The following is an 18,021-nucleotide window of genomic DNA, read 5'->3' as shown; positions in this document are numbered from 1 at the left end:
TACAAACAAAGATGTTGTGTCCACCGATAACTAAAAAAATAAAATAAAATATTAAAAAATTCTCTCTCTCTCCTTCTCTCACTCTCTCTTTAAAAAAAAAAAAAGTACCATAAGTACCATAAAGAATGCTCTCCAAGCTTGTTGACTCCTGGCTTATACTCTTATTAGAGATGATAGAGATGATACTCAAGTTATATGGGGAACAGATATTTCCAGCATGTGACTTTAGAGGACAAGGATGATTTTAATTCATCTGAAAATGAGAATCACTTTATGAAAAAAAAAAAAAAAACAAAGTTTCCTATGAGATTACTGTGCTTTCTATTCTGATGAACAGGTAAGGGCTTATCCAGGTCAAGAGTTCAAATAGTAAACGTTGCCCAAGTTCCTCATTGCATAACACGGAAAGCGAAAACAAATAGAAATTTCGAAAGATAATTTTCCTGGCTCCTTTATTAAAAGCCGCATCTTTCTTTTTAAAGAAAATACTCGACAATCCACCTTTTAACTGCCCTCTGCCTTTGGGAAGCTTTGATGACTGTGCCTGATTTGGGAGTTATTGCTGGTACTCGAATCCCAGAAGGAAACTTTTCTGGAGGTGCTTGTAAGTGGGAAATCAGCTCCTTGAAGCCACAAAGGTCATTACCAGGCCACAGCCACACCTCTGACTATCCTCAGTAGCTCTGGAGCTGTGGGGCTTTCACTAGGGAATCATCTCAGGGACTTAAGGCACAAAGAGCCAAGTCAACCACGGGGCTGAGAGAACCAAACTGAAGACTCAAATTTCATCAGTTTAGGTAAAGCTGGGGGGGGGGGGGCGGCGCAGGGGGGTATGGGGGGAGGGGACACGGGGGGGGGGGCGGCAGGGCGGCTGGGACACCATATGGCCTCTGAGAGCTTTTCCTTAGACACAAAATTAAAATAACCTGTATCAGAATATTCCTAAGGAGGAGGAACAAGTCATAGGAGCCGATGTGGGAAGATCATATGAAGACTACAGTTTAGACAGTTTATCAAATCCTACCCAAATGGTGAGACATTTTACATATCTGCTTCCAGATCATGCCGAAGGAAGAGCAGCATGAACCAACTTCTAGACACCAGTCAGCCTCGTCACCCTGGAATGCGCACTACTGGAGCTGTGTGGCCCGAGGTGAGGATTCTGAACCAAACTTGAATTTTAGACCAGAACGATTTCCTCGGTGCAGTGAGGTATTCTCTTATGAAATTTCTTCTCCAACTTCCTTTGTGCCTGAAAAGAATCAGTTCATGCTGAACACCCAGCTGTGCCTGTTCAAGCCAAGCCTGTCTTGGTACGGCTCTCCCAGGACCCACCTGGGAACCCGCTGTGGCCAGAGGTGTACAAGAGGAGGAACCTTTGCTTCTGAGCACGGTCCCGGCTCTTTTTCACTTTATCATATGAGTCTCTTCATCTGCATCGTAAAACTCTTCCTCTTCCTCACTCTCACTCCCTACAGGGCTCTCCTTGTCTGCAGGCTGAAACAGGAAACAACGGGGATAGGGCAGAGAAATGATGTCATGACATTCCGAGAGTGGAAAATTATCACCTAGCCCTCCAAATAACACATGTGTTTTGATGACATCTATTCCCTTAAGTAGTCCCCGAAGTGTTCTAAGAAAGCTAACGAATCATCAGACCTCTTTATTTTTTTCTGAAAATCAGCTGCTATCAGATCCCACCTTTGTTTTCCATTCTACTGAATCTAACTGGAACATTCTTCTTATTTTTTTTTAACAACAACCATCATCCAAGCAGAAGACTCGAACAGTTAAGATAAAGATTCTCAGCCCTACCTGCGGAGGATCCAAGGTCTGTAAGGACAGGGCTTCCTCCCCCAGCCGACGATAGGAGTACATCTGAAGGTCAGAAAACGTCTCCAGCAACGGGCTATTTAGAGTTTCTGGCAGTAACAAACTCAAGAGGCCCGAGGCCAGACCCGTGGCTCCAAATACAATGAAGGGGAGAGACCACTGCACATATTTCTGCATGGGCAGAGAGTGGGACCAGAACAAAGGAAACTCAGTGTCAGTTTCCTCTGCGCATGACATCAAGCAGTCTCGTGACTGAAACTGTCATGTTTAATTATCCAGTCTGGGCTTCCCACTAGATTACACCATAATCCACCTTTTCTTTGCTCATAGAGAATTTTTCCGGGAAATCACTGGGTGATGCCTCTGGCATGTAGAGACGGGGCCAGGTAAATCAAGAGGGAGCAAAGGAATGTGGACCCACAGCATGGGACCACCTCACGCAGCGGTGGATACGGTGGAACAGGAGGCCAGGGCAGGCCATGCAAGGGTTCACAGGAAATCTGGTACCCAGCTTCTGTTCTCTGGAAAAGTGGTTCCTAACAGTGATCTCCACGTGCTCTTCACAGGAGAGACACCCCAAGATATTTGCTGAGGATGAACTTTAAAGTTCTCTGTTCTGAAATCAGCCAAACCATGCCATATACTTTAACCCCTTATGGAGGGACCCAGGGATTAAAGAGATAAAATCCCTGAAAAGAATACTACTACCTACATAGGATTTTTAAACTACTAAAATTGAACACGGTAAAAGGCTGGCCCTATAAGCAATTGCTTCAGAGATTCAAAAGATATTCTTAGGAAAAGCTAATGTTCTCTTTCAATACAAACAGGTTCAAAGAAACACACAAAAAAGAGATGGCAAGATGCTGCTTCGCCGCCATTGGAGCCGACTAGTGACATTCTAGAGTTCCTCCTGTACAGATGTGCTAAGGTTTATGATCTTCTGGTTTGGACTTGCAAATTCTGGTGGGCACTAATGAGGATTCTCCCTCAGACCATTTTTTTTTTCCTAATTTTTCTAAAGTGAAGAGGTGATGGAGAGGATGAAAGAAGCAGGAGAGGGGAGGGGAAAACAGAGTTAGGAGAGAGGATAGGGACAAGAGGGAGGAGAGAGATCTCTCGTCACATGTTACCTACTGCACACAAACCCAGGGCCTGCACTGTGGGATCCCGGCAAGGGGAACACAGCACTTTTCCTCCTTGCGGGAAGGGGAAGACGGGATGCTGGGGATTACAATGTTCAGGAACAGTCACCCAAAGTCAGGTCGTTTTACCAAATATACGCCTCGCGTCCCACAGGTGTTCTGCCTAATACAACTATGGAATTAACATGATTCCTCCGTAAGAAGAGTTACGTGACCTAAAGTTGCGCATGGGACATGGAAAGATATATTCAGGGAAAGGAAGTACATTGCAACTCTGAAAAGAAAAAAGATAAGGGTCACATTTCAGTCACCCCATACTAGGAAGTGGGGGGTTAAGCTGCCTGAGTGATGAACAGTAGTCCGCAGAGAAGGTCTAGGAGCCCTACATCAAACCTTGGTTACCTTTCCACAGATCAGACCAAGGACAGACCTGCATGGGGCCCTGGGGCTCCTACCCAGAACCTGAGCATTATAAGACTGGAAGGATTTTATGGCTGTCATTCAGTCTCTCCCCTTTTTTTGCACTATGAAACCTAGAAAATGCCCCCAAAATTGTGTGTGTGTGTGTAAATGTGTGTGTGTGTGTGTGTGTGTGTGTGTGTGTGTATTAACAAATACATTATATTATATCTGAAGACTGCTAGGCATATTTCTCTAGTTTTCTTTTCCAGATGGTGTGAGAGGAAGACATTTAATCTGTTTCTGTAGCATTCTCATCTTTAATACAGGGGTGACGATGACACCTACCTCATACAGCTATCGTCAGGGTTACACGTGATGACATGCATCCAGGGCTTAGCACAGAGCCCTGAGCAAAGCAGGCACTTCATGAAGACTTACTAATTGATTAACTTATGAATGGACACAGGAAGGAGACGACCTAGCATCAGCTGACCCTCCAATGAAATCAGAGGAACAAAAGCTCAGATCCTTCATGGGTAAAAGCAAACCAATCCATTCTGCCTAGACTGAGTACTGGGTTCTTAATCTAAAAGGCATATGTTCATTTTTGTGTCTGTTGATCTTAACCGGCATCTGTGTGTTACCTCTCTCTCTATGCAAAAGCACAAGCATTTCCAAAGCAGAGAATCAAGAAAAATTAGGAGGTACAAACCAACCAGTGAGGGGACGAAGGGAGCAATAATCCCACCAATTCGGGAGAACATGGAACACGTTCCTAGCCCAACATTCCTGAAAGCATAAGAAAAAGGAAAATAAAAATTATATCAGTAGGTTGGTTCCAGCGGGACAATTTAAAGACAGTATATACACATGTGCGGGCACGTTTGTGTTTGTGTGTGGTGTGTGTATAGGGGCTGGGGGAGTAAAATAGGCCCAGAACAGTGTATACCCAAGTGGAAGCACAGTATCCTATAGAGCGGCACTGCCCATTACAACTTTCTGTGATGCTGGACGTGTTCTGTAATTACGACGTCCAATACAGAAGACACTGAACACATGAGGCTACTGAGTACTTGAAATGTGGCTGGTGAGGACAAGAAAATGAATTTTTAGTTTACGTAATTTTAATTAGTTTAAAAAAGATGGTGGAAGGAGATGGACATCATTACCGCAGGTACACATATGACTGCACATATGGTGCAACACTGCATCGTGCACAGAGAAATGAAAAGTTGTGCTGCAGTGGTGCACAATGAATCCAAATGCATTCTGCTGACACATAGACCTAATGATAATTAATTAATTAAAAAATAAATGATCACATGAGGATAATAACTACTATATTAGTGCATCTATAGAGGATGAAGTAGAAATGAACATCTGTTATCTGATGCTTTTATGTTTTTTTGTGTCTGGAGTCTCCAATCAGTTAATATAGCCGTAGAGAGCCAGGGCTTCATATTCCCAAAAGTCTGACCATTTATTTAAATTCAAGTATTAAAAATTCAGAACATAAATAGGAATCGATTGTGTGTACACTGTCAGGTAACCCAGAATATTCCTTTTGTTGGGAGGGGGCAGAAAAGAGGATGGTAGGGAGGGAGAAGGGCAGAAGTTCTAGATAGGGTGGCCGGCCATACACCACTCTGTAGTCTCAGCCTCATTGTTAATAATGTCCACATTTGCTTTCAAGTTGCCCTAGTTTGGATAACATTCTAGTTTCAAGGCCAATAGCCGGACAAACTAGGTTGTGGGAATAATCAGGAAATGAGCAGCCAATCTCTGAAATATGATCTGTTACTGGGGAAAGGGATTTTAAACTAAGAGGAAGAAAGAACCCTTGGTCTTATTGCATGGCTAAGGGAATGAGAAGGATCCACTTAGAATGATCCTCAAAAAGACTGGGAAAGGACTGCTTGAGAAAAACCTGACCCAGCCCCCTGAGGTCATTCTGAAAGGTATAAGCTGCATCCCAGGCCACCCTTTAAATTTGAATTAGTTTCTTGTTTTCAGACTTATTTTATGAGGGGAAATTTAGGACAGAATACGTTCTTTTTGACATCTTCCCTTCCAACTCATTTAAAACCACCTGTAACAATGAACGTTGGAAAGAAATCTAACATTCACTTACGACTGTATGAGATGATCGGTATAATGTTTTAAAATGTACACTTAAACATAATTAATATATTTTGGGCTAAAACAGAGCCTCTGTGAGAACAGCAACCTTGTCTGCTTGTCACTTATATGCCTGACACTGGATGGGTGAATGCATAAACCAGATTCAACAAAATAAAACCAGGACCAAGCCCTGTTTGGATGACGGGACGTGTTTAGTGTGGAGCATGTAAAACCTTATGATTTACATGAGGGGAGTTCAGCTGGGACCAAGCCACACAGGTGAAGAGCAGCCCATAGATTCTGAGGAGCTGCTGCTGCCCCACAGACTCCCAGTGCGAGGAATGAATGGTCAGTCTGGTGTAAGCAAACCCAGAAGGTCTGGAGGGGGCTTGGCCGAACCTAACGCGTACCTGATGATGGTGGGGTAGAGCTCCGAGGTGTAGATGTAAACAATGTTAAAGGCAGCACTGATGGTCAGCTTCCCCAGCAGGGACAAGGAACGGCTGTTCACCACTGCAAACACACCTGTGTCTGTGGAGGACAGGACACACCCGTGAGGTCCACCGCACCACAATCCCTTCAAAGGACACATTGCCTTTTGAAGGAGGGAGAGGCCTGCATGGAAAACTCCAGCAGCAAAGAGGCAGCAAAACTGAACACCCACTGGGAAGGTGGAGTGGTCACAAACACACACTCGGTATTTCCTCCATGCCTGGGTTGTCCCCTGGGGATCGGATACACTGGTGAGATAAAACTTGCACTCATTCCTGAAAGCCCCTGAAAACTTCTGCCCTGGAGGAAGTAAGCTCATCTACTAAGGGTGCCGCTCGACTCTTCTTCCTGGTCTTCTTCAATCAGTGATGTAACACCGCGTCAGCAGGACCCGCCCTGACAGAGGGAAGACAGACGGAAGATCCGGAACAGTTCCCATTCCTTGGTAGGTTAGCTTTCTGTTCCTGTAACAAATACCTGAGACAATCAGCTTATTAAGAAGAAAAAAAAAATTACTAGGCCTCACAGTTTGGGAGGTTTCAGGCCATGATCAGTTGACCCTGTTGCTCTGGGCCTGTGGCCAGGTAGGACTTCATGTAATGGTATTTAAGTTCCTTGATGTTTTGTTTTTTTGCATAAAATGCAAAAACATATCTTATGCCAGTTCATTTTCTTATCAAGTATCTTATCAATTAGCTTGTGGTTCTTCTCTTTATTAACATGTATGCTCTCTGAGAGTCTACCATTTAATTATTGCCTGCCAAACAAATTTAACCTCTCCCCTCCTATAATCCATTTGCTTCTATCTTCCAAATAGTCATTTTTTTTTTCCTTCTGAGAAGCAATGATTTTTTTCCCTTTCAAAATGTCACCACGGAGTAGCCACCATTCCATATCCTCAAATGCACCTGCCCTAAAACACACAGCCATCTGTTTCCAATACCATCCCCTCCCGAAGTTCCTACTTTGGAAGGTCAATAGCAATGTTCTAATCACAGTAGGTAATTGCTTCGAATTCTCCTTGACATTTCTGCCCAGTGGAGCACCCTTGTTCCCTTCCTTGGGACTGTGTGGCTCCTATAAACCACTCTTCTCTTAAATGGCTCCAATAAAATATTCTCTCCATCCTTTGACCTCCACCGTCCCTACCTTCTGATTCATTCTGTGGCTGTGCCTCAGAGACTACCTTGTGGTTACTTACTTTTTTCATCTCGCTGGTCCAAAAATATTTTTTGAGTCACCTCGGGCTAACATTGGAATCTCTTCTTTTCCTCTGCATGTGCCTAGGACTAGGTATATTGTTGTTCATTAAACACTTGTTGCACTGACAAGTGGCAGAACTACGATAGTTCATGTTCTCCCGACTTCTTGGGAGGAAGGTTTATAATATGCCTTGCTCCAAAAAATAAGTTTCACCTTCCCTGATTGACCGAAATAAATCTTCATCAACTTTAACATGGAATCCGGATACAGTGGTCCCTCTGCCCCATTTGACCATCTGGGGCTGTTTTTTCCTCTTCTGCCAAGATTTTTAGGAAAAGATGTTAGCTCTTTTAAGTAGTCTGTATTTTTAAGATACAAGGTCTTGGGGGAAGAAGAATCAGGCCCTTCTGCATTTACCCAAAGACCTGTTGATGGACTTTTGAAGATCTAATTGAAGCCAAGAATGAGGGCAAATTAAATTTATCACTGTCTTCCAGAAAACTGAGTCAAAAAAAAGGTATTTGGGGGAGAGAAAAGGGAAATTGCATGGAAATGGAAGGAGACCCTCATTGTTATACAAAATTACATATAAGAGGTTGTGAGGGGAATGGGAAAAAAAAAAACAAGGAGAGAAATGAATTACAGTAGATGGGGTAGAGAGAGAAGATGGGAGGGGAGGGGAGGGGGGATAGTAGGGGATAGGAAAGGTAGCAGAATACAACAGTTACTAATAGGGCATTATGTAAAAATGTGGATGTGTAACCGACGTGATTCTGCAATCTGTATTTGGGGTAAAAATGGGAGTTCATAACCCACTTGAATCTAATGTATGAAATATGATATGTCAAGAGCTTTGTAATGTTTTGAACAACCAATAAAAAAAAGAAAACAATAAAAAAAAAAAGGTATTTGGTGCCACCGAAGCAAGGAAAAATATGCACATCTGCTTGACTACAAATGATTTTTGAAATGGGTTTCCATTCAGGGGATGTCATCTTTCCGACCACACAGAGGCACTTGACAACATCTTTAACAACACACAAAAAGGACTACTGTCCTGAAATTTAAATTCCAATGGTGGAACACAGAAACTTTATTTCTGAACACCCCCACACAAGACCCAAAGCTGGAAGAAGACTCCTGTGTGAGGCTGTGGCACATCTGGGGAGCCTGGCTACAGCCATGCGCCCACAGAGTGTCCCCATCAGTCTCACACCCCATCTGCTGCTTGAGATTTCTCTCCTATGTTCCTGCCAACAGATCTGCACTCATTACTTGAACCTGGGGGAATTCGCTTCTTCCCCAAAGTAGCTGTGTCAACTCCAGGCAGCTCTGTGGATCGGATCCTGCCTGTGCAGCTGCAGGGCTGTTGGCTTGGCTCAGGGAGGCTTGCAGCTACCAGGTGTTCCCCTGGATTCCTCACCTGGGTGACAGAACATCAGATATGACTGGCTGCCCCTCATCCATGTTCAAAGTAATGGTTTAGGAAAAAAAGTAATTAAAAGGAAAAAATCAAGGTGAAAATATCTTTTTTTTATAAAGGGGATTCCCCAAGCACTTATATATCTTTCAAAGTCCTGAACTCAGTGAGGTTAGAAATTTATTCTAATAATGCAAGTACTGAGGACCTCATGTTCATGACTAGTTCTCTGAGAGCCCTTTTGGGTCCCCAGAACAAAATGTGCCAATATGTTATAGGACTCTCACTGACCCAAAATAGGAAAAAATCAGCTTACTCATTTGGTTCATTGACCAGATGATCATAAGCAAAAGTTTGATTGCTTATATGTTTAAAATCTTTAAGATAGCTACCCGTCATTTATTATAATTCACAGGCTGGACAAAAAGCCACAATCCCTTTTGCTGGTCTTTGGCTTTCTTTCTTTCTTTTTTTTTTATTCCACTTATTTTATGTAGCATGTTTTTCTCCATTTCCATATATTTACTGGCAAATGCCATAATTTCATTCTTCTTTGTGGCTGAGTAAAGCTCCATTGTGTATATAGACCACACATTTTCTTGATCCATTCATCTATTAATGGGCATCTGGGTTCATTCCAAAATTTGGCTATTGTGAATTGTGCTACTTTAAACACTGAAGCAGCTATACCACTATAGTATGCTGATTTTAGTTCCTCTGGATAAACACTAAGGGGTGGTATAGCTGGGTTTACGTGGTAGTTCCATTCTTAGTTTTTTGAGGCATTTCCACACTTTTTCCCATCAGAATGGTTCTACTCATCTGCCATCCCACCAACCATTGTTGGTGTACCTTTTCCCCCACACCCTCGCCAAGACTTTTTATTATTTGTGTTCTTGATCATTGCCACTCTGTCAGGAGAGAGAGGAAATCTTAGTATGGTTTTGATTTGCATTTCAAAAATGAGATGTTGAACATTTTTTTCATATATTTGTTGGCCATTTGTATTTCTTCTTTTGAGAATTAGTTCTTTTCCCCATTTGTTGATTGGGTCATTGTTTTTTTGAGGCATTGAGTCTTTGGGGTTCTTTATGTATTCTGGATATTACTCCCCTGGTAGAGGAGTAGCTGGAAAATATTTTTTTTTTTCCGTTCCATAGGCTCTCTCTTCAGTCCCTTAATCATTTCCTTTGTTGCATAGATGCTTTCTAATTGATGGCATCCCACTTACTGATTCTTGGTTTTATTTCTTGAGCCTCAGGGGTCTTGTTGAGGAAGTCAGTACCAACACCTGTGTAACTGAGTGTTACCCTTTGTTTTCTTCTAGCTTTGAAACATTTCCGGTTTAATTCCTAAGTCTTTGATCTATTTCTAGTTAACTTTTGTGCACAGTGAGAGATAAAACTCATTTTATTCTTTTATGTAGGAATATCCAGTTTTCCCAGCATCATTGAACAATGATTCAGCTGAGAAAGAAATCAGGAAAATCATCCCTTTCACGATAACCTAAAATAAAATACTCGGGGAATTAATCTAATCAAGGAGATGAAAGATCTCTACCGTAAAAACTATAGAACACCAAGAAAAGAACTTAAGTAGACCACAGGAGATAGTGACGGACAGGCAGAATTAATATTGTCAAAATGGCCATACTACCAAAAGCAATGTACAGATACCATGCAATCCCCATCCAAATACCAATGAAATTATTCCCAGAAGTCTTCACAGAAAAAAATCAGTCCTTAAATTCATTTGGAAGAATAAGAAACTCAGAATAGCCCAAACAATTCTGAATAAGAAAATAATGCAGGAGGCATCACCATCCCTGATCTCAAATTATACTACAGAGCTAGAGTAGCAAAAGCAGCATGGTCAAAAAAGACAAGAAGACCAATGGAACAGAACAGAAGACACAGAGACAAATCCACAGATTTACAACCATCTGATACTTGACAAAGGTGTCAAAAATACATGCTGGAGAAAAGACAGCCTTTTTAAATGAATGCTTTTTTATTCAATCATTATTTTTTAGTTTCAGTCGCATCTTTAAATTCACCAATCTTTTCTTCTGTAGTTTCTAATATGCTGTTAGTCTCATCTACTATATTTTTTTCCATATATATTATGTTTTATCTCTAAAAGGGCATGCATTTTATGGCTTCAATTTCCCTGCTCATTCTGATTATGTTTTCCTGTATTTTTTAAAATGTACGAAGCATATTTATAATAACTGCTTTAATGTTCTTATCTCCTTGTTCTATCATCTGGGCCACTTCTAGATTTGTTTCTGTTGATTTTTCTTCTAGCGTGGAGGTATTTCCCCGCTTACATGCGTGCCTGGTAATTCTGACTGGAGGCCACACATTGTGAATGTTACACTGCTGGGTGCTGGAGTTAATTGCAGTCCTTTAAATATTGTTTGGTCTTTGTTCTCTGATGCACTTAAGTTAATTGGAATCAGAACAGTGTGTAGTTTAGGGTTGTTTTGACCCAGCAGGTCTTGTCCAATACTTAATGTCTGGCTAAAGAGAACCCAAAGCATTCATGGCTCTGTGGTTGTGCTTGCCCCTGTCTGGTGTCCTCTCCCTTGCCTTAGGACTTCATCTCAGTGAATGCAAAGATCAGTAAGCAGATAAACTTAGAGGTTCCTTCTGCAGATCTCTGAAGGTCTTCCTTTGTGTATTCCTTTGTGTATCTTACTTCTCTCCAGTATTGTTCCCAGTAATATATATATATATATATATTTTTTTTGGTATCAGGGATTGAACGCAGGGGCACCACATTCCCATTCCCAGCCCTCTTTGTATTGTCTTTTGAGACAGGGTCTTGCCAAGTTGCTTAGGGCCTCACTAAGTTGCTGAGGCTGGCTTTGAACTCATGATCTTCCTACCTCAACCTCTTGAGTTGCTGGGATTACAGTTGTGAGCCGCTGCACCCAGTTTGCCCAGTCAACTTTAACCATTTTGGCAACTGCAAGCTTCAACCAATCTCTCTACCGTTCAGTAAGAATGCTAGGATTTACTGTAGTCCATCCCTGTACTGTGTCTTGGAAACCTGGGCTAGGACACTCAGGGCTCACTTTGGTGAGTTGTCTTTTCTCAGGGATCACTGTCACTTGCAGACTGTGGTCCAATATCTGAAAATCAACATTTATTAAATCATTAAGTATTTTTGGTCTGATGCTACAGTTGTTTAAAGCAGGAACACAGCTGATTCATTATTATGATGGCCCAAGGTTCAAGTTCCCACCGCATTTGCTGTTAGTTCTCCTCTGAGACTGTCTCTGTTATTGTTACTATTGGATTAGTTATTTCCCTTATTACATTGTAGGCTCTCTGAGGCCAGGAAGTAGATGCTATTCATGAACATCACAGACATTAAAGAATTCAGAACAAAGAATCCTCAGAAGAAGCTTAGTGTTATAGTTTGAATCTGGAATGTCCTTCAAAGGCTCATGTCCTTGATGCCCTGAAAGCTTAGTCCCTAGCTGGTGGCACTGGAAAGTGGTAGAAATTTTAGGGAATATGGCCTAGCTGAAGAAAGTAGGTCACTGGAGGTGTATGCTTGAAGGGTATATTATTTTGTCTCAAGTCCCCCTCCTCTCTCTCTCTCTCTCTCTCTCTCTCTCTCTCACTCTCACTCTCGCTCTCACTCTCTCCTTTCTGGCCACCACGAGTTGAGCAGTTTGGATCCACCACAAGCTCTCTGCCTTGATGTTCATCCTTCCCTTCGGCCCCAAAGTGATAAAAATCAAGAGACTGTGGACTGAAACCTCTGAAACTGTGAGCCAAAATGTATCCTTGCTCCTTTTAGTTGTTTGTCTCAGATATTTTGTCACAGTGATGGAAAGCTGACTAACACAGAAAACGGGTGCCCAGAAGTGGCATCATTGTCATGACTGTACTTGACCATGAAGTATTTGAAACTGGTTTGTGGGTAAAGTTTGAAAATTTCTGAAGAAGCAGGCTAAAGAAACCTTAGAATTTCATAAGCTCAGAAGACCGGAAAGAACACAGACCTCGAAGGCTGCATTTGTAAGCTTTCATGTGGAAATGGGGACTCTATGGAACTGAACGATAGGCCATTTGTGTTACATTCTGACAAAAAAAAAAAACTTGTTTATATTTTGATCATGTCCTAAGACTCTGTGCGAGCCTGATTTTAAGGGTGAGCTACTAATTAACCTGGTGGAGAAAATTTCAAGGCAGCACAATATTTAGGCTGTGGTATGGGTATTGCTGGCTGCTTTCAGACAGATTTATGCAGAAAATTGGGAACAAAAGGCAGAGCAAGAAGATTTCAAAAACTTGCAGTTTGGGCGAGTAAAACTGGAGTTGAAGAGGGTGTGGATGCTGAAGATATCAACTCAGCTAAAAAGAAACCAAGAGCTTTGCATTGGGGGAAATTGGAAAGATACCTTGAGGACATCTCAAGAATTTGCCAGACTCTACCAATGTGTTTGAAAGACACTGGTTTGAGAAGAGAGCCCTGCTCCCCCACAGCTGCCTAGGAGGCTATCTCCCTAGGATTAATTCCACTGTGTTCAGCCATCCAGTCACCCAGAGGCTACTGCAGCTGTGGTCCAAGAGGGCCTGGCTGCTGCTGGTTTCTCAGGCATACCGAATGTAAGAGTTGTCGGGTCACAGAGACTTCTACCTGGATTTCAGAGAAAGACCTGGGATCTCAGACAGTGTGCAGCAGAGCTGGTGCAGGGGCCGGAAGCCCCCCGAGAGGGCAATGTGTTATGCTATTCAGAGTGAAGCGAAAACCGCAGTGGAGACTCCAGGAAGTGAACAGTTGCCAGGAACGTCGAAAACCCACCATGGGAAGCTGTTGGCAGCATGAAAAGTCAGTCTAGGAAAGAGGCTTTAAGGGTTTCAACCAGCAAGGACTCAGGGGGTGAGGCTGCCCTAGACTGTTGGGGTCCATATCTCTCTACCACGTGCCCCAGATATTGGACCCAGAGCCACGGGATTTAATGCTTGCCCTGCTAGGGTTTCAGTCTCGCTTTGGTCCCCCCCCTCCTCTCTACTCCACTGTTCTTCCCTGTAAGAATGAGAAGTTGATCCTGTGCCCGTCCCACGATTGCATGTTGAAAGTATTTAACTAGGTTTTTCATATTTTTTTTTGTCATTCATCATAGTGTTTTATTATTTTCCATGAGAAATATGATGTTATTTAAAAGTCTTGAGGGTAGTAGCTATTTGTTACTAAGGCAAGAATTCAGGAAAACAGAAAATATCCAGGGCTTACATGGTAAACTCCAGGAGCCCCCAGGTGTTGTCCCACCTCCCAGGAAGATGGAATGCCCTCCAGGTGGAGAACAGGCTCTGGAGCCACAAACTGCAGGAGACCTCACCTGAGAGATGGCTGCACCAGGGCCTCCCCACCATGTCCTTTCTTGCCCACAGATGCCATCAACAATTGCTCTTACAAAAACCTGGGTGTGAATCTAGCTAGGCTCGAGGGCAGAGTTTCTCAAACACATTGTTTTTAATAGCACTTAAATATAATAAGAAAGGACCTTGTAGATCGTTTATCTACCTTATCCCAATTATCAAAAGCAAATTGTTATATATAATGTACATAGTCATTTTAGAACTTTCTTTTATTTTTTTTTAAAGAGAGAGAGAGAGAGAGAATTTTTAATATTTATTTTTTAGTTCTCGGCGGACACAACATCTTTGTTGGTATGTGGTGCTGAGGATCGAACCCGGGCCGCACGCATGCCAGGCGAGCGCGCTACCACTTGAGCCACATCCCCAGCCCTAGAACTTTCTTTTCAAAGAATATATTATATATAGAAAATAAAATACACACACACACACACACACTCACACAGCTCAGTTGGTAGAGTGCTTGCTTGCATACATAAGGCCCTGGGTTCAATCCCCAGCACTGTGAAAAAAAAGAAAATTTTATTTATTTATTTATTTTTACAAGGATTTACAGCTAGGAGTTTATCTCGAGTCTCAGAGGAGACTGGACTTGGACTTCTGAGCAGTGCTACAAAGTTGATGACTATGGGGAACCCTTGAAAGTGGACCCAAGGCAGTTTGCATTGTGAGATAAGCATGAAATTTGGGGACGGGGGTAGAATGTTCTAGTTGGGATCTGGAATGCCCCCCCCAAATGCCATGCATGGAAAGCTTGGTTCCCAGCTGGCGGCACTGTTGGGAGTCGGTAGAGACTTTAGGACTGGGCCCTAGTTGAAGGAAGTAGAACACTGGGGACCCTGAAGGATATATCTTGTTCCCAGCCCCTTTTCTGTCTGTTTGTCTGTCTGTCTGTCTCTCTCTCTTCCAATAGCCATGAGGTGAAAAGCTTGGATCCACTACGTACTCTCTGCCATGATGTTTAGCCTTATCTCAGGTCCAAAGTCATAGAACCAAGCGACCATGATGGAAATCTCTGAAACCCTGAGTGAAAATAAATCTTTCCTCCTTTTAAATTGTTTTTCTCATTTTGTTTTTTCTTTTATTTCCCCCTCTTCCCCTCTCTCTCTCTCTCTCTCTCTCTCTCTCTCTCTCTCTCTCCTTCCTTCCTTCCTTCCTTCCTTCCTTCCTTCTTTCTTTCTCTCTTTCTCTCTTTCTCTCTTTCTCTCTTTCTCTCTTTCTCTCTTTCTCTCTTTCTCTCTTTCTTTCTTTCTTTCTTTCTTTCTTTCTTTTTTTTTCCACAGCAACAGAAAGCTAACACACTCAGGATCCTCCAAAGAGCAACACAGATCAGGTAAAATATCTGCTGACCCATCTGTGGGGAAAAAAAAAATTAGTGACTACCTGCTAATATTAGCTAACATTATTCCTAGACAAGAACATGTATTTGGAGGCTAATCAATATGCAAGTATATACCTGGTAAGGAACTTGACTAGTATAGGCTGAGCATCCCTTATCTGAAATGCTTGGAACCAGAAGTATTTCAAGGTTGTTGTTGTTGTTTTTTTTTTTTTTAATTGGTTTTGGAATATTTACTTGTGCATAATGAGATATCTTGGAGATAGACCTGCTAAGAGCCATAGCCGAGTTGGAATGACGCATGGCATTTTTGATTGAAAGGTGACACCAGCAAGCCACTGAGATGATAATGATTATGTTAAGATGTGCATTCAATTGGATATTAGACCCCTGCTGTCCGCCTTGGCCTGCTACTTTGGCCTGCTACTTTGGAGCTCTCGGGAGGGGGGGACACACCATGACGATGGGGACTCCCGGAGAGTTCCCATTGGTTGGGGAAGTGCGGTAGGAGGGATTTCTGGTTGGTGTGGTGTGGCCTGGGAGAAGGCCGCGTGCGTGGTGTTCGCGGAAGTTTTGGAAATAAAGTTTGTTCCTGCTTGAGTGGCTCGTGATTTTGTGCCCAGCCAGACTGCGGGCATGGACCCAAGTTTTGTGTTTCATATACATCTTATACATATACCCTGAAGATAATTTTATACAATATTTTTACAAAAATCATATGTATCTCGAACACTGCTCATTACAAAGAGGTCAGTGTGGAATTTTCCACTTGTGGCATTATGTCAGTCCTCAAAAGTGTCAGATTCTGGAGCATTTCAAACTTCAAATGTTTGGATTAGGGATGATCACCTTGTCATTGTGAACCACAGTTCTCAAAATGCCAGACAATTCACTTTTTAGCTCACTAATTGTCTCCCCTGCAGATATACTGTCACTGAATCCACAAATGCCTTGGACATACAGTACCACCATCATGCACACCATTGACAGAGAAGGCTGAGTTGGCAGAAAAGAGAGAATGTAGGCATATTTGGTGGGGAAAGGTGAGGGTAAATGAGCACTTGAAGTAATGAGAAAAATCAATGTTTCCCAGTCACAGAAGACGCTAACAGAACTGTTAAAACTGGTTAACAGAACTGTTAAAAGTGCTAAACCTGCTGAGGATCGAACCCAGGGCCTCACACATGAGGGGCAAGCACTCTACCACTGAGCTACAATTCCAGTCCCCAAAACTGCTGACTCTTTTTCATCATATGTATTTATCAAAATTTTCAGAACATGTAGCTAAAACTTTAAAAAGACAGATTAAAAGATAGCAGACAGCATATTTTCAAGAGTAAATATGAATGATTTAAAGAAAGCTTAAAGAAAAAATTTTTTTTTAGCTCAAAGAAGATTCAGGCCTAGCTAGAGGACTCTGCAAATAAAGAAAGGATTATGCAGGAAAGAAAAAAAAAAGGTGACCATCTGTTCCGCATCTCCAGTGATGAATCAAGTGAAAGGAAATGGGCTCAAGTGTAGTGGAAGAGGATGATCTTAACAGTAATGGTTATTAAAAATAGAAATAATTCAATAAGGGACATTACAGAATTTCTTCCCCAGAAAAATCTTCAAAAATAGACTGGATATCCACTTTTCCTGAGTATAATAGAGGTATCCTATTCCTGCGGCACCTGAATAGCCTGCAAAAGACACTCTGCTACACTGTTTCTCACTTGGTGTCCACCAAGGGGTGTGACCAACAAAGGGTTCACAGGGCTTTCTTAAAACAGACTGGAACAGAGCAGAGAGGGGAGGCTAGCCATCTGCCTTCACCTTGGATTTTTGTTTTGTTATTTAAAATAAGAGATAATTTCAAGAAAGGGCCAGTCCTAGAGGGTGGATTACCTACAGAGTGCAAAGAAGTGGGAGGGAGAAAGACATTGACTGGCTTGGCTCTTGGAAGTGTGACGGTTACAGGTGTGTTTACACTAACAACAAAATGTTTTCCTCTATGAAGTGATAAATGGAACATCAGGCTGAGTTCCCAAGGTACCTCCCCCAAACAAACTGCTGAGCAGAAGGCCACAGTGATTTGAAACCCATCACTTCTTGCCCCAAATAAACAGAACAGGGCACCTGGTTCCCACAGCCCCCAGCAGGGCTGAAGAGTGTCCCCTCAACCTGACACGGACAGAGGCACTGGTGTGGCTAGATGTTAAGAAATGGGCAAAATTGCTGAATTCTCTAGTTTCCTTGATTTCATGAAAACCACTGTTAGGCTGCACTAAACACTGCATAAAATCTCAAACAACCTGCACTCTGGATCAAGGCTCAGACCTTCCAGTGGTGACCTAGAGCAGAGTAGGAACAGAGAACAAGGAGAAGAGGCAGCTTCACAGGCCTCCCCGTGAGACAACAGCACAACCCGAGTTCAAGGAGAAGCAATTTACGAAAGGAGCATTTTATACATGATAGGCTCTGATGGTGACATGACTTCTCCATGCACTTCCAGTAGCTGTCAAAACTTTCTGTCAAACCATCTCATAATCATTCCTAGCTGGGGTGCAAGCTCCAGGATATAGCCCTGTCAAAATCCAAAAGCCCCCCCCTCCCCAAACAGGGCTTTGGTTATACCATAAGCACCATAAAAGACAGTTGTTGAGACCCACTAGTACTTATGGAAAACTG

At 42.5% G+C, this 18,021-nt stretch overlaps 1 protein-coding gene across 1 annotated transcript in view; it reads right to left on the bottom strand.

The window, feature by feature from the left end:
* Positions 1-1,066: 1,066 nt before the first annotated feature.
* Positions 1,067-18,021, bottom strand: part of Slc22a15 (solute carrier family 22 member 15) — a 68,368-nt gene continuing 51,413 nt past the window's right edge. Inside the window, exons 9-13 of the mRNA XM_026394172.2 lie at positions 5,912-6,032; positions 4,097-4,169; positions 1,816-2,004; positions 1,377-1,497; positions 1,067-1,252 (exon numbers count right to left, since the gene is read on the bottom strand). Coding sequence (XP_026249957.1) covers positions 1,408-1,497; positions 1,816-2,004; positions 4,097-4,169; positions 5,912-6,032 — 473 coding nt within the window. The 3' untranslated portion in view covers positions 1,067-1,252; positions 1,377-1,407. The remainder of the gene's footprint in view (positions 1,253-1,376; positions 1,498-1,815; positions 2,005-4,096; positions 4,170-5,911; positions 6,033-18,021) is intronic.

The sequence above is a fragment of the Urocitellus parryii genome, chromosome 11, assembly GCF_045843805.1.
Source record: "Urocitellus parryii isolate mUroPar1 chromosome 11, mUroPar1.hap1, whole genome shotgun sequence".
Taxonomy (NCBI): Eukaryota; Metazoa; Chordata; class Mammalia; order Rodentia; family Sciuridae; genus Urocitellus; species Urocitellus parryii.
This window is presented reverse-complemented; position numbering and strand designations above follow the sequence as displayed.